The sequence below is a fragment of the Malaya genurostris genome, chromosome 2, assembly GCF_030247185.1.
Source record: "Malaya genurostris strain Urasoe2022 chromosome 2, Malgen_1.1, whole genome shotgun sequence".
In the NCBI taxonomy this organism is placed as follows: Eukaryota; Metazoa; Arthropoda; class Insecta; order Diptera; family Culicidae; genus Malaya; species Malaya genurostris.
In genome coordinates this window covers 54,499,373-54,523,420 of record NC_080571.1, presented here as the reverse complement: position 1 = coordinate 54,523,420, position 24,048 = coordinate 54,499,373, and the positions used below count along the sequence as shown (strand labels likewise).

The window sequence follows — 24,048 nt, the reverse complement described above, 5'->3', positions numbered from 1 at the left end:
CGTCCAATCAATCGTTCAACGGGAGGCCAAAACGGGACTTTCGTTAGCCGATTTTGAAACAGATAGTTGAAGCGAATGCTATTTTTTTCGTTCAACAAACCCGGCAGACAGAGGTCCATTGTTGAACCATTTTTAATATTAGGAGTTGGATTGCCGTTGGACTACTGGAGAAAAGTTTTTTCCACTCATTTTTTTAAACTAACACTACATACCTGTTCAATTCTTCTACTTCACGTAGAAAACATCAAACCGAAGTAAACTGAACGAAAATTTCGTGCAATGTGTCGTTCAACAAGTGCTCGACGACCAACAAAATAGTACCGCTTGCTAAGAGGGAGACAGGATAGTGATTGAAAAATTCATCAGATGAATTTAAAGGCCTATTTTTATCGACGCCACTGTAGGAACTGTCATTCAGTTCTCATGATGTTGACGGCATGATTTCAATTTTGAGTAATGAAAACATTGTTGTTTATTGTGTAATAATCGTTAAATTTTGCTGTATTTTTTAGTGAAATGTGAACAAGACTGAGATTTAACACTCTTGTTCATCATGACGCTTCGATTATTAATGATTTGCAGGGAGGTTCCTGCAGTCTTGAGGTACTTTATCTGGAAACAGTATTTATTTAAACCGAGTAGAACCACCAAAACATTTTGCTCCCATTTTCCAGATCTTCCTTTCTCCCAACTTGCCAGCGTCAATTATTGAAACCTCCCGAGCAGGTACACATTATTCGTTACAACCGAATTGGACGAAATCCTCGGAATGAATCGTTTACCCCCCGCACAACAATCGTTCCTACGGAGGTTCAAGGACTCATTGGTTCCAGCCACATCGATCCTTCGAAGTTATGGAAGTCGTTTGTCTTCACAATTGCGTTCAGTACCGGTAGTTTTATTGGAGTTACGATATGGGAATACGAAACCATACGGTCGCGAGCAATGAATGCATTGCGAAACAAGTTGAATCTACACTGGTTTAGGGATCGCGTAAAAGTAGGCCGCCAGGAGATGACTCAATGGCAGAGAGATGTAAATGATTGGTGGAACCGATTGTCACCTGGGCAGCGTGTATTTGTTCCGATCTGTGCATTAAATCTCCTGGTCTACGGATTGTGGAGGGTGCCAGTATTACAACCGACAATGGTGAAATATTTCGCCTCGAACCCTGCGGCAAGTAGGTTCATTAAAATTGGCCCGTGATTTTTACGATGAATTGAATGTTTTTTCTTTTTTTATAGAGGCAATCTGTTGGCCAATGGTGCTTTCCACTTTCAGTCACTATTCGTTTTTTCATATTGCCGCCAATATGTACGTGTTGCACAGTTTTAGCCATGCGGCAGTGGCTAGCCTTGGGCGGGAGCAATTTCTCGGTATGTACCTGAGCGCTTGTGTGATTGCATCATTCGCCAGTCATGTGTTCAAAACTGTTATGCGTCAACCAGGACTTTCACTAGGAGCATCAGGTGCTATAATGGCCGTTTTGGCTTACGTTTGCAGTCAATATCCGGATACGCAGCTTAGCATTCTGTTTTTACCGATGTACACGTTTTCGGCAGGAGCAGTAAGTAGCATATCAGACGCACAACTACAGCAATTTAATAATTCGGACATTTCTTTGTTTTAGGCCATCAAAGTTATAATGGGAATTGATTTGGCTGGTGTGCTGCTGGGTTGGAAGATTTTCGACCACGCTGCACATCTGGGTGGAGCACTGTTCGGATTGTTTTGGGCATACTATGGCAGCTATCGAGTTTGGCCTCTAAGAGAACATTTCGTTGGCTATTGGCACGAAATGAGAGGACCACCGAAAAAATAAGCATAGATTAAAATTGCTTTGTTGTAAGACAGTAGGAAATTTGTTTTCTTTATTTATGGGTATCGATGAGATAGTTCGAATACATGATCGTGAATAGAGCTAAGGATGACAAATTCTTGAGGTCTTTTCGTTAAAGTAAATTGCAATAAGAAATGATTGGGTCATTAAAATACATCATCTTTAATGTCCTATATTTAACTAATTTACGTCTTTTGTAAAAACAAAAATTTTACGATTCAAAACAATTTCAAAAATATTCTCAACTAGAATAATATAGATACTTTGAGTATCTAACAATCGACGTGTATACAAGGATGCCAGGTCATATTTTCAAAAATCGAGTTCGAACCAAAAATCGGTATGTGGTCTCGCCACTCATTTCTGGGAGCAAAGAAAATGGTTTCGTCACTTCGGAAATACATTTTTACTGTGGTTTTCCCAGAAATTTCAGGACTTTTGGGGCTCATTGTCACTCTTTGATCTATTTCTGGAATCAATGAAAATCTGTGCCATTTCTCACATCGGTGCAGAATTTTGAGAATCTGTGATACACAGATTAATCTGTGAACCTGGCATCTGCGATGATATACGTCAAATGACATTCTATTACGCGTAATCGTGATGCACGATGTAAAATACCTGGTGATCACGTTTTTCTATGTGTTAGTGCGGTTGTCATTTTATTTTGGAATAACAGAGAGACGCGAAGAAGAAAAACATAAACAACTGGCGTTTCGGGAGTTGCTTTTATGAAAATATTTAGAGTTGATTATGTTTGCGAAAATAATTGACAGTGAATTGCGGTGTTTTGTTCCGGGATGTTTCAATCGTTTTCATCACCTGCATTTGAAATGCCACCCACAGCACAATCACTCCATTATCCATAATAACTGTAATAGATACCACAGTGCAATCCGCCAAATCCTTCCTCCAACGAAATGAACAGAATCGGATGTGTGTAAAATTTTCTATATTTCGACGTTACCTTGCAAGCCTTTGAAGAATAAATGTCTTGAATCCCGGCGCGCCATACTTAATTTCGTGAGAAAATTACCAACACAACCAAAACTGTCTTAATACGCCACCAGTGTATTTTACGTCGTGATCGTGATGCAAATTTGAAGAGTTCATTTATGGTTCATTCAAGCCCTTCAAGAAGACCAAAACTGTCAAATGCCATACGACGGTACTGACTACTGTTTTGTGTTTTCATTGTTTTCGCAAAAGCCGGCAATCGGTTTGTTACTACGTTTATTGTTCCGTAAATTCCTCATATCGATTTGGTTTTATTTCATCAAACAAACTGGTTTTTGTTAGTAAATTTATTAATTCATCGTTAAAGTTGAAAGGTATGAAAGGATTGCTGCAATTTGAATGTATTTTCATAGCCATATCATTCCAGCGATGACTGTCATAACGCTTATCTCGTCTAATAAATGTTTCGGTGGCTTGCAGAAAATCTATTCGCATAAGTCCAAAGAGTTGGACTGCGAAATGAAATTCGCTATCTTTTTGCCAGCGGCAGCCGAAGACGCAAAGCTCCCGGTTCTCTACTGGCTCAGTGGATTGACTTGTAATGAAACAAACTTTATCCAGAAATCCGGGGCCCAGCGATACGCTGCCGAACAGGGACTTATTGTGGTTTGCCCGGACACTTCCCCCCGGGGAGTGAATTTACCGGGAGAGGAAGATTCATGGGATTTCGGAAGTGGTGCCGGATTTTACGTCGACGCCAGTAAGGATCCTTGGAGCAAACACTACAAAATGTTTAGCTATATAACTCAGGAGCTGATCGATGTGGTCCACAATAATTTCCCGACGATCCCGGACAAACAAGCTATTGCTGGGCACAGTATGGGCGGCCACGGTGCGTTGATATGTGCTTTAAAAAACCCTGGACTTTATAAATCGGTCTCGGCATTTGCTCCGATTTGTAATCCGATCAAGTGCCCTTGGGGTGTTAAGGCTTTTACAGGATACTTTGGAGAAACTGACAAAGACGAATGGAAAAATTGGGATGCGACAGAGCTAGTCACTGGCTATAATGGACCTCCGTTGGAACTCTATATTGATCAGGGCTCGGAGGATAGTTTTCTTAAGGATGGTCAACTGTTACCGCATAATTTGGTCGAAGCATGTAAGGCTGCTCAGTTTCCTTGTGTGTTGAACATGAGAGAAGGATATGACCATAGTTATTTTTATGTTGCTTCTTTTATTGGTGAACATATATCTTATCATGCGAGTCACTTCAAGTAAGACCCAAAGCATGCACTTTGCTAGGGTAGCATTTATATCGAAAGTTATGGAAATTATAAGCTGAAAACTGTTTTATTAAAGTGAAATTTATTGTTTCATTAGTATCCGATTTAATATTTTCTTATAATAATTCATCATAGATTTCATTGTATGTATAAATATCATTCATACAAACTACTAGGTGTGCAGTTTAGTGACAAAGTGGGTCATGCGTTTAGTTGCTCTTCAAATATAGCAAACTGTTAAATTGTAGTAGGTATTTCGTCAGTAAATAAAATGTATGTCCATATAAGAGCAGACATACTGTTGACAGAATACCGATTTGTCGTTTTTCCTTGTTATTATAGGCTTTCCCATCAAATGAGTTGGTTTAGGATTCATTCCAATTACGCAAATATTGTTTTGTTAGATGTAATAGTTGCCTCAAATCAGATTTATGGACCCATTCATCATAATGACGCTCAAATGTCAATGTATCTATCACTGACATCTAGCAAAGACAAGTGATAGCAAAGATAGTGAGACCCTTTCGAGACCATAAGCTACAAAAATATTTTTTTGGTGTGGTGACAATTTTTTTTATATCATTTATTTTACATCGGCTTTAACCATTTTGGTCGTTCACCGGGTATAAATTTTTCACAAGCACTATAGATAAAAAAAAACTGGTAATAGTAAATTACTGGCATCAAGTGAACAGATTTTCTACCAGTAAGGAATCAAATAGCATCTAATCTAATGCTTCAAAAACATATGCACCATTACCACAATCCATTCGACGAGCCAGTTAGGATTTTCTTTTCGTTTGGTAAAAAACACACTGAAAATTTTAATAACCGTTTGACCCTTGGTATTCTCGACACGACAAAAATTCAGTAATTGAAAGTGAATTTTATTTACCATACGGACGGAATGATTTGTACCGTACCCAGTGACTTTTCAGATTTTCCGCATGAATCGTATATTTACTTACAGAATTCAGCAATAAAAACTTATCGTCCGTTAAAAATTTGTATAATTTTTGTAAAATAAAATTCATGCACCGAAAGATCGGTTAATTCTAATGATTAACGTAAGTTTCAGTCTAAAAATAATCGAACATTGAAAACAAATCTTAGTACAAACCCACTGAGAAAGCGGTTAGATCTCGTTGGGCGTTGAGCGTTTGTTGAACGCTATACTGAACGAAATACACGTTCAGTTTGTTAGAACAGTTTGTTTTTATTTTCTTTCCTACAAATGTAGTGTGAAAATTAAGATTTTTTTTAATATTACAAGAAAATGTGTTGTTATTCTACGCGTAGTAGAAGAAGGCTCAACAATGGACCTCTGTCTTGCCGGATTTGTTGAATGCAAACGTTCTGTTTCAAAATCAGCAAACGAAAGTCCCGTGCCGGCCTCCTGTTGGACGATTTATTGGACATTCATCGTACCAACGGTTCAACATATTGGACCAACGGAGGGCTTATGTCCCACTCAGCAAGCGGTTATATTTTGTCGGTCGTTAAATGTTTGTTGAACGGTATATTGTACGAAGTTATCGTTCAGTTTGCTGAGATAGTTTGTAGTTATTTTTTCTCCTACAAAAATAGTGTGAAAATTAGAGTGTTACCTTAATAGAGAAAGAAAATTTGTTGTTATATATTGTGCGTGAATAAGAAGTATTGTACAGGTATGTAGTGTTAGCACAGACTAACAGATATGACAGTATGAGTAAATTTTTATAAAAATAATTTTTCGTGATGCACTAGTTCCACCTATATTGTACTGCGCGAACTATTTACTATCGGTACACCCCTTGTGTTATGTAAAAGTTTTTTTTACTAGCTGATTTCCCGTCGTTTGTCAACACCGATCAGCTGCTTACAGGGATGCCTGATTTTATCATAATATTTGTAAATGAATCACAATAAATTATTGGATGACGTTGATCACTTCCGGTGAAACTCTCAACGGGTGAGCACGTTGCATCGTGTTAGTCCGGAGAAAATTCGAGTATTTCGCAAGAAAGAAACGATTTTCAGCCGTACTTTGACGATTCGACGCAGCCACACAGCGAGATTTTCGCTTGTAGTCAAGTGAAAAGAAAGTACACTGGACTATAAACGAAAATTAACTGGCAATATAGCCTTAGTTGCTGTGCCATCAATTCGGCGTTATCTCAAGTGAATTGACGCCAACCAGAAAAGAAGAAGAAGATGACGTTGACATTTTTAGCTATGTTGGAAGGTAACCATTTATTTTTCTCAACGTTGTTCATCTAGACTATTTTTGATTGTGTTGGTAATTTTTACCCGAAATTGAGTGGCGGCAGACCAGAAGTAAGATATTGTAACAAAACGGGTTCGATTTTGTATTGCGTTGAAGGATGAGAAGTAGGCACAATTCTGTATATAGTTTTGGCAATATGTATTAAATCTGTATCCTGCATGAAATTCGCATGAACGTATACAAATCACTACACTACAGGTAATTCTGTATGAATGGCAACTCTGTTGGTAAATGAAAAAAATAAACACAGTCTAGATGACAGACGGGATGTTTTTGATAGGGTAACATGGCGCCATCATCCCGAGTAAAGTCTAACATCAAAATTAGAACAAATTGGTATTTGATTATGATAGCAACATCAGATTGAAATCCTAATATGATATCGACTCATCAAATTTGCAAATAATATCTCATTGTGTTATCATTTTGCTGTTTAACGGCAAAAGTTTTGTGAAACTCAAAATATGAAAATATTAAAATCAACAACTTAGTGAATCCATTGAAATTGAGCAAATTTCAAATGGCAGCATAAAAATACAAAGTTAGGTTTCAATGGAAGAATTATTCCTTCAATCCTTTGTTGCCTTTTACGAAAATGCTGTGACATCCTGCCGAAATCCTGCAGTTCACCGCAACCATAACCGCGAAGAAACGATTTTTTTCAACATTATTTCAACTTTTACGCAAATAATGCTCTTTATTTTTAACCACGAGAATATTGGTGTCAAACCACACGTCTGGTAGGCATTAGATAAATTGGCGATCATCGGTACCTCGTTTGCCTGAAGCAGGTCAATCTGAATAGTGGCTTTGGCATTCCCATCTCGCTGATCGATATGCGATATTTGTAGTCATACGACGTCGCGAAGTTCATTCCAAAGTTTTTAGACCATTATTTTCAGTGCATCCAGAAATCGGGGACCTGGATGGCGAAAATAATGTACTCGTTAAACCCGTTTTGAAAATACCTATAACTTTATATCTAACAGTATGAAAAAATTGTTTACGAAGTTGAATCGAACATTGAATGTCTCAGATTTCAGAACCTAGAGCTAATTCTTAATAATACTTTAGTGGCTTAGAGGAGCCACCAAGAAAATATATGTTTAATTTGTATATTCCTAAGTAGTCCACAAACTATGTCGAAGACACTCTTCAAAACAATTCTCACTCCTAGTTATAAATGCTTAGAACTTTATATACTTACTAACGCTAGATATTAACATGAGAAGTATTTTATCAATTATCTAATAGATCTTGGAACTTTAATATACTTTTCTAAAGAAATCGTCTAACTAAATCTTTATAATTTTGAGTCACAGGACTAATTCTGCATCAAATGATTGTAAATTATAAGTCTACGGAAGAACTAAAAATTTTTTGAAGAGGTTCTGGTTTTATCTGTGGTCAGAAGCGAGATAATCGTTCGTTGTCCCAATTAGTCGAAAAAACAAATGATCTGGAACACCTTATTTCTGGATTCCTAATTCACGTTCCCTCTGTTGTAGGAGACCACTATTCAGATTGACCTGCTTCAGACAAACGTGGTACCGATGATCGCAAATTTATCTAATGCATCCCAGACGTGTGGTTTGACACCAATATTCTCGTCGTTAAAAATAAAGAGCATTATTTGCGTAAAAGTTGAAATAATGTTGAAAAAAATCGTTTCTTCGCGATTATGGTTGCGGTGAACTGCAGGATTTCGGCAGGATGTCACAGCATTTTCGTAAAAGGCAACAAAGGATTGAAGGAATAATTCTTCCATTGAAACCTAACTTTGTATTTTTATGCTGCCATTTGAAATTTGCTCAATTTCAATGGATTCACTAAGTTGTTGATTTTAATATTTTCATATTTTGAGTTTCACAAAACTTTTGCCGTTAAACAGCAAAATGATAACACAATGAGATATTATTTGCAAATTTGATGAGTCGATATCATATTAGGATTTCAATCTGATGTTGCTATCATAATCAAATATCAATTTGTTCTAATTTTGATGTTAGACTTTACTCGGGTAGTGAGCGCAGTACTCCTGTTGCTCCATCAAACCAACCAGCACCTGCAATTAATGCACAGCAACTAACAACGAACCCAAGACTGCGAATTACAAGGAAAACGAAGAAAAAACGGAAACCAATAACGATACCGCCGATGCGGTAATAGAGGACGAGACGAGCCACGGACAAAGTGCCCCTCAACCATCGCAAGATAGAAATGGAAGTTCTTCTCCCCCTAGAAAAAGGGTGACAACGAGATCCAACGTTAAAAAACATATTTTATCTAATAAAAACATGGCTCATTCGGCCACGTAAAGCTTGCACGCGAATTGGCCTGAATTAAAAAAATTTTATAAAAAAAAAGTGTTCGCCATGCAGATAGAGCAAATTTTACACACAGTTCATATGTGAGCCTGTATATCTGTTTTCTGTGGCTTAGCTAATAATTATTCCTCATCGGAGTGAATTAAGTCATATGAATTTTCAGGAGCAGTCGACCCTAGTAGCCCGGCAGAATTTTTGCCAGTCCAGGCCCCTGCAAATGGCAACCCTATATCCAAACACAAAAGCATGGTGACTTGTATGAATAAACTTACTAATTCACAGCTCTATTCCGACCGTCCCGTCCAATATTATCGGTGGCGTTTGGAATACTATCGAGTTAAACCACATAAAGTAACATCACCGCAGGCGGAAAGAGAGCAAACGATGCATATTCACTTAATTAAGCAATCGTCGGGCTTCCTCAAACCACATTTGCCGATTCCCGCTCCGGAAGGTGGACGAATCTGCTACCACTCCAAATACGGGATATCATCAAATATCGGTTCTAGTGATTATGTGCATGGGGAGATAAAATAATATCATTTCGGATGTAAACCACGGCCACATCTCGAATCGGGTACCCGAAATTGGCAGACTTGGTAAGCCAACTCGGACGGAAATGAGCGCAGATTGTGCACGGTTGCGTTAGGCAATCAACAGTGGTGTTCAACCTACCGTACAAGGATCAAGACGGGGTGGGACTCAATCCGCTAGTTCAACACGGGAAGTTGTACGGATGTTGGAAACATTTAATGTGGGTACATTCAGCTTTGAGATGAGCGTTGAAAACCACTTGGCTCGTATGGAGATGAGGTTGGTTGTAAATTTATCTGTGTACAAACAACCGGTTGCACATTAAATTAAACATTCAAACCTCGTCTATGGCCAGAATGAATGTAGATTTTCGCGGTGCAATTGAATGTGCACGAAAGCATTTAATTTCAAATGAAACTAATTAAATACAAATGCAATCTCAGAGAAGCGGAAATGGATCCGCCAGGAAATAATGCATAGTATGTTGATAAACGCGTTTTTAAGCTATATAATTACAAATTTGTTTCGATACATTCGCATAATGCAGGTACAGTTGAAATCGATTTTCGTCGGAAATTTCAGTGAGCTGAATTCGACAACGATTAGATGAGGATTAGGAAATTAAAAGTTACTCTTAGAATCCTATTCATTGAAGAGTAAAGTGTACTTGAACTGGAGGTATTTTGAGTTGTGTGGTAGCAACAATGAGTTCGAATATGACGAGATTAGAGTGTAGACTGTGTGGTCGAGTCAGAGATGCCAGGTCTGCAGATTTGTCTGTAAATCTGCAGATTTGGGGTGCTGCAGACATTTTTTTTTTGTTGTGCAGACTTTTGCAGACTTTAGAAATCCGCGACCTTTTTTTATTTTTTGCTCGCCAAGTCAGTTTTGCGTGTCATACTTTATAGAGAAATTGCTGCCAGCAGATTTATTTTCAGATTTACAGAAATTTTTACCTGGTATCTCTGGGTCGAGTGCTGGATGATGGGAGGGGGTATAGAAGGAAGAGGCCATTTGCGCGTGGTCCAAAATTTGAAAAAACTTAACCCTTCGGCCCCTCGTAGACTTCCGTAGACATATTCAAACCGCTTGAACGATAGGTAACAGAATATGGCTTTTTTAATGAGTGGTTCTAATGAACAAGCCGAAATTTTGCAAGTTCGGACTTAGCCTCAATTATGAATTTTTCACAAATTTTTACTACATTAATTGTTTATACTTAAATATTTTCTCAAGCTGCTTTTGTTAGTATTTTATGTCAGAATGGACCAGTTTCGGATTGAATGATTTTGATGCTGCTTCCCTCACGTTGTGAAAAGTAAAACTTTTGCAGGGTACCCGAGCAATGATGCCGAGTATACAGAAAATCAGCAGACAAGTTAATTAAATTTATAATTTTAGCTCACCAAGGAAAATGAAAATTTTCAGAGAATGTATCATCGTTTCTTCGACCTCATCTGTAATAAATATTTATAGAGACAGCATGTGTAATTAAGATCAGCATCAAACCAGTTTTCTTTTTAGTGAATCAAAATATTATCCAAAAAGATTTGTTAAATTAGTGTTAATTAGAAAGTGCGCTTGCTTGTACGAGGAGAATGGAGTGTTGTGTTGTACACTGTGGTCGCAATTTAAACATTTTTTAATAAAGTGATTTCGTTTGAAGATAGGATAAAAAACAAACAAAAAATAAACAGCTAAAATATGCTCAATTATTTGTTTTTAAACGTTAATAATTAATAAAAATATTCCATTCATCAAGACATTTTTCACGTTTATTTCAAATCAAAGAACGAACCTAAAACTTTAAATGAGATTAATTTTTATTTCGTCAGCATAAAAAGTTTTTTCGAAAATCTGTAAAAATAACTGTACCATTGTAACCGATACAACAACAAATATTACAGCTATGTATACAGCGTTGCCAGGTATTTTTTCCAAAAATCTGTATTTGGCGCAAAAATCTCTCTGTACTATATCGGTATCAGAATCTCGTTAACATAAGTTCACGGAAATGTCACCAAAGCTCATTTTGGTGAGCAAAAAAAAAGAGTCTCGTAGCAATCTTTTCTCCTGTCTATCTAAGCTATCAACGAAAATCGGTATTTATCTGTACGATTCGTGAATTATCGGTATTTTGGGAGTACATATCTGTATTGCGGTATAGAGGTCAAATATGTGTATAAATACCGATAAATCAGTATACCTGGCAACGTTGTATGTATATACCGCAAACCAACACTCAAATAAAAATTCACGTTCGGTTTACTTGAAAAATCACGTAAAATGGTTTCAAATGTCAAGTTGAATATTTTACGTGACGAAAATGATTGTTATACGAACACCCCCTGGAATGCATACAGTCATCACATAAGGTTTACGTGAATTGACAAAACGTCAAACAATCTACGTGAATTTTCGGTGTGAAAATGACGAACAGTGCCCCTCAAAGTGTAAGTAGTGTAAATATTTGCGAGAAATGTTATTTAAATACAATTTTTTACTACATTCACCGGACCATTCCAGTATAAAAGTTTCCATTTGCTCGACTGGACCCAGTGCCTGCGTGAGCCCGGAAGTGTGCCCGCTCCTGCCGAATGCTTCAAACAGGCCGTTGGTCCACCGAAACACGGGTTCAAAATCGGTAGGAAGCTAGAGACACTGGACTCATGTAATTGTGGGAGTTCTCGGATCTCGACTTCGATTTCGGTTGAATGGAAGTAACAAAAAAATAAACGATTTCTGGCAGCTTGTCGATTCGAGATCCCACGACGTTATCAGTTGCTTTTTATTTTCAGTCATTGCAATTCCATGCTAATTTTCTGAAATAAATGTTTTATTTTTCATTTTATAGATTTATATGAAAACCTGAAATATTTCCTTTTTGACTTCAACCAATATTAATTATTAATTCTCTGGTATCTAAATTTGATGTGAATTGATAGGTAAATGTGATATAAACAGCACATTACATTTGACCTATGAAACACGTAACTTTTACTGTATTATGCATTAAACAGCTTTTAAATGCCAGTCCAATAAAACCTACGTGGAAAGTAGGGTGGAAAATATTCACATAACTTTTCACGTAACTATAACATGATTTTTATTTTGAGTGGATAATCGGTTTCACCTGAGAAGTCAATCTTCTGAACAACGTTGAGAAAAATAAATTGTTGTCTTTAAACATCGCTAAAAATGTAAAATATATCATCAACGAAATCCCATAATTTATTGCGACGTTTCATTTTCAAAATATTTAATATTATACAAAGCCTGATGAAATGCAAGCAGCCCCTCTTAGAAAAAAAAACGTTCAACGGTGGTCCTTCATTGGTCGAATACGTTGGATCATTGGTCCAATGAAAGTCCAATCAATCGTTCATCGGGAGGCCAACACGGAACCTTCGTTTGCCGGTTTTGAAACAGACCGTTGAACCGAATGCCATTTTTTTCGTTCAACAAACCCGGCAGACAGAGGTCCATTGCTGAGCCATTTTTAACATGAGGAGTTGGAGCCCCGTTGGACTAGTTTTACTGCAGAATTTCTGAAATTTTTTCCACTTATTTGTTTAAACTAACAATACATACCTGCACAATAATTCTACTTCACGTAGAATAACAACAAATCTTCTTTCTATATGAAGGTAATACCTAAATTTCACACTATTTTTGCAAGAGAAAAAGTACAGGTGTGTAATGTCAGAGACATAACTGGATATCATGAATACGAATAAAACTGGCACTCTTTCTTTATACTTCCGAATATCAAGTAGTTGATCGATTGTGTTAATTGTGCAAGTTTTGCCCTTTTACACTACTAGAATTTGAAACGATACACCCGAATTACAGTACAGATTAGTTACATCAAACATTCTGCAACACAAATTTTACAAAATAACCAGTATAGTCTTTATGATAAAATATTGGTGGTTTTGGAAAGAACCTCTTATGAAGCGTGCGTGAAGGGCCAAATTGTATAATTTTCTAAGATATTAAACACTGATTGGATATAAACGATTTTGGGGGACGGGTATAGTGTGATGGGTAAGTCGATGCCTTTCACGCTGCCCGCTTGGGTTCGATTCCCAACCCCGCACATAGGGTCAGAAAGTTTTTCTGGCCCGAAGAGGTGAATGACATTAATGTTAAAGCCTCTATAATAGAAACAACAACAACAAACGATTTTGAACACTGTTGCGAATTTAGAACTGTGAAAATTGCAAAAAAAACAGATCATGTTATCTTAGATTAGCACTGCACTGCTGATTTTTTTTTTAATTTACAAAGAAGCAATCTTTATAGTTCTTTAGGTATCATTTAAAGCCATTAGAAAGGCTGATTTTGCATAATGTTCTACATTGTTGTTCATTTCCCGTTGTATGCAAACGACCACCAACAGGATGATGTAATCGATCTTCTTCAAAGGGAAACTGGCTCTGCGACCTAAGCGTTTGAGGCTTTATACCACGCAAAAGGTCTGCTATCATTGACGACTGCTCCACCTGACGGCTGAAGTCCAAATGAGAGCACGACCTGAGCGTTTGATGTTTGGTACCACGCAAAAGGTCTGCTTTCATAGACGACTGCTCCACCTGACGGCTGAAGTCCAAATGATAGTTGCGACCTGAGCGTTTGAGGTTTTTAACCACGCAGAAGGTGCACCCTCCGGGGCTGCTAGTCCCTCGACGTCTGCTTCCGTCCAACGCACAAGAAGAAATGATCGATTTTTGACCACGGTTCCCCTTTTATACGCAGTCAGTTGAAGATATGTGCCTGACTACCTCAAAATCGTCGTCCTTGCGCGAAAAAGCCAATCAAAAGTAAAGAGTTTTCCGCGTTGTTTTCAAAGTTGGAGAAAACTTAATTTTTGAGTTGTTTGTGGTTATCTCACACTGTTCAAAATATTATCCTCAATTCCTGATCATATTTTTGATGAAATGGTGAAAGAATTATGTTGCTGCCATTAATACAAGTCGAGATATTCACGATTAAGTTCTGCCCATTCTTCCATATGGCTAATTTTGAAAAGGCACCCCATAGTAAAGTAAGTCGTATTCACGACAAAAACAACAACAAACCGTTCCTGCAAACTGACCGAATTTTTCGTGCAGTACGTCGTTCAATAAGCGCTCAACGACCAACAAAATAGAACCGCCTGCAGAGAGGGGTGTTAACAAAAAATGTGACAGTTCTCGGTTAATTTTTCAAAAGGGCGTATAAGCAAGTGACAGTTTCTCTTTGTTTACTTTCTCTTCTATTAATTACCAAGTGGTTTCCACGTTTATCTCTCAACTCTTTGAATGAAATGATACCCGGAACTTTCGAATTTCAAACAGAATAGTGATATCAGAGAAAATCTTTTTAATCATATCACAATAATCGAAAGAGAGAGTGATTAAAGAGAAACTGTAACTTGCTTATACGTTCTTTTGAAAAATTACCCGAGAGTTCTCGGTTAATTTTACAAAAGGGCGTATGAACAAGTGACAGTTTCTCCACAGACTAACAGACAGGACACTCAAATTAGATTCTTCAATCATTTTAACGATCATTTCGAATATTCCTTTAGTTGGGACAGTACTCACATATGTCATGATGGCGCCACGTTACCCTATCAAAAACATCCTGTCAGTCATCTAGACTGTGTTTATTTTTCCATTTACCAACAGAGTTGCCATTCATATACAATTACCTGTAATGTATTGATGTGTATACGTACATGCGAGTTTCATGCAGGATATTGCCAAAACTACACAGAAAAAAATTATGAATTTTACAGGTGATGTAATTCTACAACCGACACAATTCATAGCAATTTAACTTGTCAAAAGACTAAATATTCCATTCCCACATAACTTTACAGGCTCCGAGTGTAATTTGCATTCGGCTACCATTAGTCGCTATTTAGATTTATATGCATCAATAATCCATCGAGCCGATATGTGCTTCTATGGTACAGTCGATTACTACCGTGTTTTGCGAGCTAATGTTTCTCGGTTCAAGTCGCGCTGTTTCTATCGATCTTTTGTTTTTTATTTCATTCGATTTCAAGCCATGTGATTTTCAAATCACATAATTTTACATGTTCTTGAATATAAATTTGAGTGAAATACGACGCTCCATTTATGTGCATGTTATAAGATGTAAAATCACTAGATTTTTTCGAACTGTGTATACACATAATTGTGCCTACTTCTCATCCTCCAACGCAATACAAAATTGATCCCGTTTTGTTAAAATATTTACTTGCTTCTGGTCTGCCGCCACTTAATTTCGGGTGAAAACTACCAACACAATAAAAAACAGTCTAGATGAACAACGTTGACTCAAATAAATGGTTACCTTCCAACATCGCGTAAAAGTCAAATATATTACCCTCTCAGCAGGTCGTTCAATTTTGTTGGTTTTTGAGCGCTTGTTGAACGACATATTGCACGAAATATTCGTTCAATTTGTTGGAACGGTTTGTTGTTGTTTTTTGTCTTGCAAAAATAGTGTGAAAATTAAGTGTTACCTTTACATGGAAAGAAAATTTGTTGTTATTCAACGTGAAGTAGAAGTATTGTGCAGGTATGTATTGTTAGTTTGAACAAATAAGCGGAAAAAACTTCAGAAATTCTGCAGTAAAACTAGTCCAACAGGGCTCCAATTCCTCATGTTAAAAATGGCTCAGCAATGGACCTCTGTCTGCCGGGTTTGTTGAACGAAAAAAATGGCATTCGGTTCAACGGTCTGTTTCAAATTCGGCAAACGAAGGTCCCGTGTTGGCCTCCCGTTGAACGATTGATTGGACTTTCATTGGACCAATGATCCAATGTATTCGACCAATGAAGGACCACCGTTGAACGTTTTTTTCTAAGTGGATATCAACGTAATCCAATAATTTATTGTGACGATTCATTTTAAAATATTTTGATGAAATCAGGCATCCCTGCAAGCAGCTGATCGGTGTTGACAAACGAGGGGAAATCAGCTAGTAAAAAAAACTTTTACATAACACAAGGGGTGTACAGATAGTAAATAGTTCGCGCAGTACACTATAGGTGGAACTAGTGCATCACGAAAAATTATTTTTATAAGAATTTACTCATACTGTCATGTCTGTTAGTCTGTGGTTTCTCTTTGTTTACTTTCTCTTCTATTAATTCTCGGTTGATTTTTCATTAGGGCGTATAAGCAAGTGACAGTTTCTCTGTGTTTACTTTCTCTTCTATTAATTACCAAGCGGTTTTCACGTTTATCACGCAACTCTTTGCAAATTTTCGACTTTCAAACAGAAAAAAGAGAAACTGTCACTTGCTTATACGCCCTTTTGAAAAATTAACCGAGAGTTCTCAACTTTCGCCATCCACCGACAAAATCGGTTGTCTGCAAAATCGACTGTATTTAAGACCGATTCCGTCGTGTATCGTCGCCTGTTGTTTTTATTCAAATAAATATTTATTGAAATATAAGTTAAAATTAAATAATTAAGATTTAAATTGGCCCTATTATATACATGATTTGGTTATTACCATGAAGACTTAACGCCGACTAGAGCAACAGAGGTGTTTCAGCCCACTTTAGGATTGATTTTATTTTGACCCACTTTGTAAAAATATCCACCAAATGTAATAATATTTTTGAAAACCCCTTCCGCAATAGGTAATTTAATGTAATTAGCTTCAAATTGTTGCTCAAAAATTACCTAACATCGATAAAATTAACAAAGTTTGTTAGGTGGGTCAAAAAATATGAAGTGGCCAAAATACCTCTGTTATCCTATTTAATTTTCGGAAATCGAGGGGATTTTTTATGGGGAACCAAACCGCAGAAAAAAAAGCATTTACATAACATAAGAGGTGTACCGAGAGTAAATAGTTCGCGCAGTTCAATATAGGTAGAACTAGTGTTCTACGAAAATTTAATCCACCTAGTGGTGTGATAATGCCTTTCTCTTTCTTCAAAACAGTTTCATGACATATTTTTTATCTTTTTATTAAACAATTTTGGACAGTAATTTGGGCTCATTTTTGACTTTAACTAATTCAGATTGATTCGAGTAGTTCACAAAAGCATGCCTCAAAGTTTATGTCACATACTCGGCATCATTTCTCAAACCAAGCGCATGACATTTTCGTTGCCTATTTATATGAGAAAAGTGATCCTAATCTAAAAAACTTTTTTTAATCTCCTTAGTGGTATTTTTATAGATCTTGAAAAATCACCATAAGGGTAGGGGTGAGTGTTCGGTTACCGACACCCTTTTATTTTAAGCTCATAGCTTCTGACTTAGTGCATATTATGCGGACATCTATACATCAATGGAAAAAGAGGTGTTCGGTTACCGGCTCCCCAAGAAATTTCACTAAAAATGGAAAAGTTTAAGTAAAAACTGGAGTTGTTCAAAGAAAAAACAGCATTTTTTTCATTTTGGAAGCGTTTTGGAAAAAAATATTCATTTTCTGATGGTGACTTCGCCTTGGCTCTCTTGGTCGATGATTTGGATGGTGGCGCCTTTGGTGTTGATTTGGCCGGTCTTCCAAGTTTTTTCTTGTCCGAAGCATCTGCTGTATGAGCAGCTAGATGTTTGGTCAAAACTTTGGCTTGCTTTGTCTCGACAGCAGCCTGCATATCACTGACAATTTTTCACGAGTTGTCGAAAAAAATGGGGTGCCGGTAACCGAAATTGGTAGACATTTTGAAAATGACAAAACAAATCTTTGGTTGCAAAAATTTTGATAGCATTCGGTATTAAATTACGAAATAGATCGATTTCACCTCATAAATATTCCATACACTCACCTTTCCGATTGATGTTCTTCAATTTATGATACTATAGAAAAAGTCAGAAAAAACTTTTGTGTTGATTTTCACGCATTTAAAATTTGTTTCGAACGCAGCAATAAGTACAACTTGTTGAAATCGCGGGCTCTGAGAAAATTGCGCGTTAAAAAAGTTCGTTAAAAGGTGCACATACAAACACACACACAGAGACATTTTCCGATCTCGTAGAGGTGAGTCGATTGGTATATAACACTATGAGTCTCCGAGGCTCTGTTCGATAGTCGTTTCTTCCAGCAATCCAAATACTTTTCTATAGAGAAAGGTCAAACAGTTTCAAAACCTTGATAATGCCACACAAATTTTTAAAATCGACTGTGAAATGCTGGAGTTATATCCAAATTAAAGTTAAAAGGGAATTTTAACGTATTTAGGGACTTGTTTTATAAAAAATATACTTTACAGAAAAATTTTCCAAACTCAAATATTGTTAGAGATACTCCTTTGCGATAGGTTTCGGAATTAAGGTAATTATTTGATTTTACGTTTCGTCTTAGACTCATCAGTGCGTAGCAGTTTATGTTGAACTGCTACCTCCGACCTGACGGTTCAACATAAACCGCTAGGCGGACGTAAAGTTAATGCTATTTGCAAAACACTTCTTTGATATTACACCTAAGTGTAATATCAAAACCGACGTCCCGAACGAAACAAGTTTCGGCTTACTAGCCGTACAGATTTTGGTAAGTTTGAGAGGTAAAGAGCTTTTACCCCCTAATTTATGCTAGGTGCACAGAACCAATTTCATTTGATTTTACGTTTCGTCTTAGAATTTAATTACGTGTAAGAAAATTTGAGAGAAGATATTTCAGATGCTGTGAAATTTTCGGTTGCCTGAGTTAGCTTCTTGTTCTTCGTAATTATACAATGTAACCCTAGGGACTTTATTGTTTTTTTTATATTTTAGTACTTAGATTGAAGACTTTAGCTTCCAGTCAACAATTTTTGCTTTTAATATCGCACTGTGTTAGTTAGATTCGACAGGTTGTTCGATACATAGAAAACATAAAATTTTCAACAGATTTGAAATATAAAAAACGTGCTTAATCCACCTAGCAGTGAGATGAGACCTTTTTTTTTATCAATTCGCATGTGTTTTTTGCATAAATATTTTTCGGTGTTTCAGTTCTCATGACATTATTTTAATGACCGTCGAATTAAGCGGCAATTTGAGATTTTATTTACTCATTACTCTGTAATATCGAAACTGCAAATCGGATCGAATTTGAATCTAAAAGTGTAACAATCGATTGAACATTCCATGATATGTCGGAATAAGTTCCACTTAGTGTTTACGGTAATTTAAGGTACTTCCAGGGCCGGTATTAAGGAACCAGCATAACCCAAACCGATTCGTATATATGACGAATAAATTGCAATAGTTTTGAGTAGAACTTTTAAGCTTTTCGGGATTGTCATTTTCTATACCGGTTTGAATTTTAAAAATTCATCATCCTGTAATTCCAGAATCGGAAGTCAGAATTGAATAATATTAATTAATTTTGTCTTTGTAGATCTGGATTTTCTTTTACAAAACGAGTGAGCTTTGAGAAACGATTCGATACTGGAACCGGAATTCGAAAATCGGTGTAGCCAAAGTTAGATAAATTCACCTGAGTAGCTGTTTAGTTTGCATTTGTTTCAAAATGGTTGAAAATCAATGAATGAATCTTTGAGAAATCGTAGTGCGAATTAAATCCGAATCGAAAACTGAATACCACTAAAACTGAAATAAGTTTATTTGGTTATCGACTATCCAAATCCACAATTTTAATTTCGTTCCACATATCATCCTGTAGTTCCGGAACCAGAAATCGGATCCAAACATAATTCAGGAACATTGTTTAGGAGCATACGACTTTTCATATGAATCTGAGTTTGTAGAAAACGGTTTAGCCATCTCCGAGAAAATTGAGTGAAATTATTTGTCACACACGCATTTGCTGATCTCGACGAACTGATTCGAATGGTACATGGTTGTTATGTTATTCCAGCATTTATTGCTGTAAGTAGCTTAAATCAATAAAATTATGGAATTGCTTTCAACTCGAAAATTCTGCCATCATCTGGTTTTCATATATTCGAACGATTATGTTGCCAAAAACGAACCGTGCTAAAATCGGTCCGAGGCAAAATGTCATGGAAAAGGATACTGTACACAGTCTTTTTGGTACTTAGAAACAATTGTATGTAACAGTATAAAAAATCGTGTTTTACGTTGCTCCCAAGCATTGCTTTGTCATACAGCGCTCAAAATTCCTACTACTGAAATAGGGGGAAAAGTCGCTTACACAAAAATGTCGATATCTCCGTTAAAAACGAACGGATTTTAACAATCTATGGCTTGTTGGATAGCTTTTACCATGCGGAATCAAAGTCTGGAAACATATTCTGTTTTCAAGGTCAAATGTGACAGATACTGTCAAAAAACTGAAAATTTTGACATGAAACTTCGTATAACTCAAAAAGTAAACATCCGATCTCAAAACCATTCAATAGCGTTTTGGGTGACGGGGAGACCTTTCATTTGCGACTAGTTTGATCAAAATCGGTCCAGCCATCTCTGAGATCTCGACCTCTTAGTTGACAACACACACACACATACACACACACATACACACATACACACACACACACACACACACACACACACACACACACACACACACACACACGGACATTTGCTCAGTTCGTCGAGCTGAATCGATTGGTATATGACATTCGGCTCTCCGGGCCTCGGAAATTTTTTCTAAAGTTTGAGCGAATTCTATACCTATTTTTTATATTTATAAAAAAAGGTAAAAATAGACAAGAAAAAAAACACACACACCAGAACAATTTTGCACAACTTGGCAGAACTCAATTCGCAAAACAAGAGAATGACTAACCGTTTACGAATCTCGACTCAAATCCACCGCAGCAAATTCGTCATACTTTATGAGAAAAGTTTTAATGAGACTTTATCGATTCACGCAGAGCAAGACAACTTGTTTGTGACTGCCTTCTGGCAAAGTTTATCGTCCAAACCACACTGGACGGACGGGGATAACCAGTATTTTGAATCTACGTCTGATTTTGCAAATCGCCAAATTTTGCTTTCGATCCTGATGCCAGTCCACGGTGCCCGACAGAGCAGAGTAATTTAAGTCGGATTATTTCTTTATCTCCGTGAGATTCATCTCCCAAACCGATGCCCGAAGCTGGTTGGCTGGTGGTGGGATTTGTTTTTCATATCCTTCCCTGAAAAGTAACAGAAACCGGTGCTAAAATCCATCATCCGGGCGAACAGATACATACAACTTTAAGCAGACATGTCAATAAACGGGGTGAAAATAGTTCATAAGTCCCGATCCAACAAGTGCACTCCCAATAGAATGGTCAGATGAGTGTCCCGGTGCCGGTTGATGATCACGTCTATCCCCGGGATTGTCGGTCACCGTTGACCCAAGAGACGATGTGCAAACGAACGAATGTGGGATGGGAGCTGTCAAGCAAGAGGCCAACCAGCTCGTCTAATTACTTTTTCCCAAAGTTGGCACTCCTTCAACCGAGCAGTTGCTATGCAACTCTCCGATGGTTGCTTGCGTGACGGTAAAGTCTTTTGGTGCTTTCGGTTAGTCGAGCTAGTTCAAACTTATAGGCTAGTTGTTTGGTTTATTTTTTTGCTACTTTAAATGCAGTTGAACCAAGTCTTTGTATTCATAGGCAAGATTCCAAACTCTGCTGTTTTGAATGTTTTTAATTTAATAAATGCGGTTATATATGAAGAAGTTTTTTTTTCATTTCGCTCGAGTCTCTGTATTTTCTGCAATCAAATTAATGTCATTGACTAGCAGATAAATTTCATAGAACTCGTTTGTCTTTATATTTGCTGAAAAAGTAAATATTCATTCAATAATACAAACTCGTGTGAAGAAATTGAACAAATGCAACAAAATTTTATGTTTTGTTTTTTTTCATATAGAAAGGTTAAGCAATCACTGTGTAAACCGACTTTTGAGCCGAGTGTCATATACCATTCGACTCAGTTCGTCGCAAAATGTGTGTGTGTGTGTGTGTGTGTGTGTGTGTGTGTGTGTGTGTGTGTGTGTGTGTGTGTGTGTGTGTGTGTGTGTGTGTGTGTGTGTGTGTGTGTGTGTGTGTGTGTGTGTGTGTGTGTGTGTGTGTGTGTGTGTGTGTGTGTGTGTGTGTGTGTGTGTGTGTGTGTGTGTGTGTGTGTGTGTGTGTGTGTGTGTGTGTGTGTGTGTGTGTGTGTGTGTGTGTGTGTGTGTGTGTGTGTGTGTGTGTGTGTGTGTGTGTGTGTGTGTGTATGTATGTATGTATGTATGTATGTAACGTTTTTTGCACCAACTTTTTTCGGAGATGGCTGTGCCAATTTTCTTAAAATGAAACTCAAATGAAGGCTCTTTAGGTCCCCTACTAAATTCCTGAATTTAATTTTGATCTAACTTCCGGTTCCGGAGTTATGGGATAAAATAAACAAAAAATGAAAATAAGTTTTCTGGCTTTTCACATATATTCCGCGACCGATTTTCACAAAATTAGATTCAAATGAAAGCTCCTGTGGTTCCATACGGAATTCTTAAATTTCATCCGAATCCGACTCCCAGATCCGGAAATATAGGGTGAAAAATTTTCAAAATCCACCTCAAATCTTCTCCAATTGATAGTTTCTATCAGTAGACCGTCAAACAAACCGATTTCGGTTATTCTTTCAAGAATCGGAGAAAATTATTTTAAAAAATACCACAGTATTATAAATAATGATGCTGTTACAATAAATGCTTTTACAATGCTATTATTAAGTTGAAAAAAAACCCTCTTTCAATTCGTCTAGTGGTGTAATAATGCCTTTCTTATATCTCACACATTCTCATATATAAATGGGTGGAGTTCTTCAAAATAATTTTCTTTGATTCTTAGAAAACAAAAAGGTTTGTTCATAAACTACACTCTAAAAAATTTTGAATTTTACAAGTTACTTAATCCCTCATACGATGTAATTCATAAAGACCTAATTTGTCAAATGACGGAAAATTTTATTTGTAATGACTTAATGTTAGATGAGCTTAAATTTTACTGGTTTCGACTGTAACTTGCGTTCTGCTAGCAGGTTCGACTGTATAAATTTAAATGCACCTTTTACCAGCCAAGCAGATGCTTCTGTGGCTCAGTCGATTAACAGACATACTTGCGATCCAATGATTCTCGGTTCAAGTCGTATTTCAATGAATTTCATGCCATGGAGTCTTAGACACAATATTAAATGTTCTTCGACGTAAATTTGCGTGAACTGCGACGCTCCATTTATGTGCATCTAATAAGATGTAAAATCACAGGGTTTTTTTAAGTATGTTATAACCTACAGAGTGAAACAGTACTCAGATCGGTTAGGCCATCTCTGAGGAAACGAAAAGAGGTACTTCCGAAACCGGAATCTGGGAACCGGTATAATCGAAATTGGTTCGAAAAAAGTGAATGGGATCCATTTTTGAGTCTATGGCTACAATCTTCGATCGTTCATCGAAGAAAGCCAAATTAATGTTTGGCCGTCCACTGACAATGACTACTGATTGGAATAGTTTTGAGGCAAATTTAGAAATTATTTTACTTTTTATTTTCTGTGCTTTCGGAATCAGAAACCGAGAATCAGCATAGACGGAATTGGGTTGTTTGGTTGTCTATTGATAATGGCTACCGATTGGAATAGTTTCGAGGTAAGTTAAGGAATTTTTGTCGTGAATACGACTTATTTTACTATGGGGCGCCTTTTCAATATGTGCCCTCTGAGAGAGTGATAATTTTTTGATCGTGAATATCTCTTGTTGTATATAACGAATCAACATAATTTTTGCTACATGCCATCGGAAATATGATCATAATTTTATGATAAAATTTCCAGTTGTGTGACATAATCTCAAATAATTCAAAATTAAACTTTTCTGAAAAATTTTGTATCAAAGCGGATAATTTATAAGGCGCGTTTGCCGTTCTCGTATTTTTTAAGCTCAT

General features: G+C 36.9%; 2 protein-coding genes across 3 annotated transcripts; both read left to right on the top strand.

The window, feature by feature from the left end:
- The first annotated feature begins 407 nt into the window (after positions 1-407).
- On the top strand, positions 408-1,935 carry LOC131432051 (presenilins-associated rhomboid-like protein, mitochondrial). 2 transcript variants are annotated; one of them, XM_058598095.1, is made up of 5 exons: positions 408-453; positions 513-603; positions 675-1,180; positions 1,245-1,567; positions 1,631-1,935. In XM_058598095.1, exons 2-5 carry the CDS (start codon positions 554-556, stop codon positions 1,820-1,822), a joined length of 1,071 nt encoding a protein of 356 aa, XP_058454078.1. In that variant the 5' UTR covers positions 408-453; positions 513-553; the 3' UTR covers positions 1,823-1,935. The 2 variants fall into 2 exon arrangements, with proteins under 2 accessions (XP_058454078.1, XP_058454077.1); XM_058598094.1 differs by lacking the exon at positions 408-453 and having other exon boundaries at positions 463-603.
- A 1,055-nt stretch (positions 1,936-2,990) lies between these two features.
- Positions 2,991-4,164, top strand: LOC131432167 (S-formylglutathione hydrolase). Its single transcript, XM_058598280.1, has 2 exons — positions 2,991-3,171; positions 3,225-4,164. The coding sequence occupies exon 2, from the start codon at positions 3,227-3,229 to the stop codon at positions 4,076-4,078; it is 852 nt and encodes a 283-aa protein (XP_058454263.1). The 5' UTR covers positions 2,991-3,171; positions 3,225-3,226; the 3' UTR covers positions 4,079-4,164.
- The last annotated feature ends 19,884 nt before the right edge of the window (positions 4,165-24,048 follow it).

Excerpts from the sequence above, each read along its gene's own strand:
- LOC131432167 (XM_058598280.1), top strand. The coding sequence starts at position 3,227 with ATGACTGTCATAACGCTTATCTCGTCTAATAAATGTTTCGGTGGCTTG.
- LOC131432051 (XM_058598095.1), top strand. The coding sequence starts at position 554 with ATGACGCTTCGATTATTAATGATTTGCAGGGAGGTTCCTGCAGTCTTG. Across the intron at positions 604-674 it reads GAGGTTCCTGCAGTCTTGAG|ATCTTCCTTTCTCCCAACTT; the intron begins GTACTTTATCTG and ends CCCATTTTCCAG. Across the intron at positions 1,181-1,244 it reads CGCCTCGAACCCTGCGGCAA|AGGCAATCTGTTGGCCAATG; the intron begins GTAGGTTCATTA and ends CTTTTTTTATAG.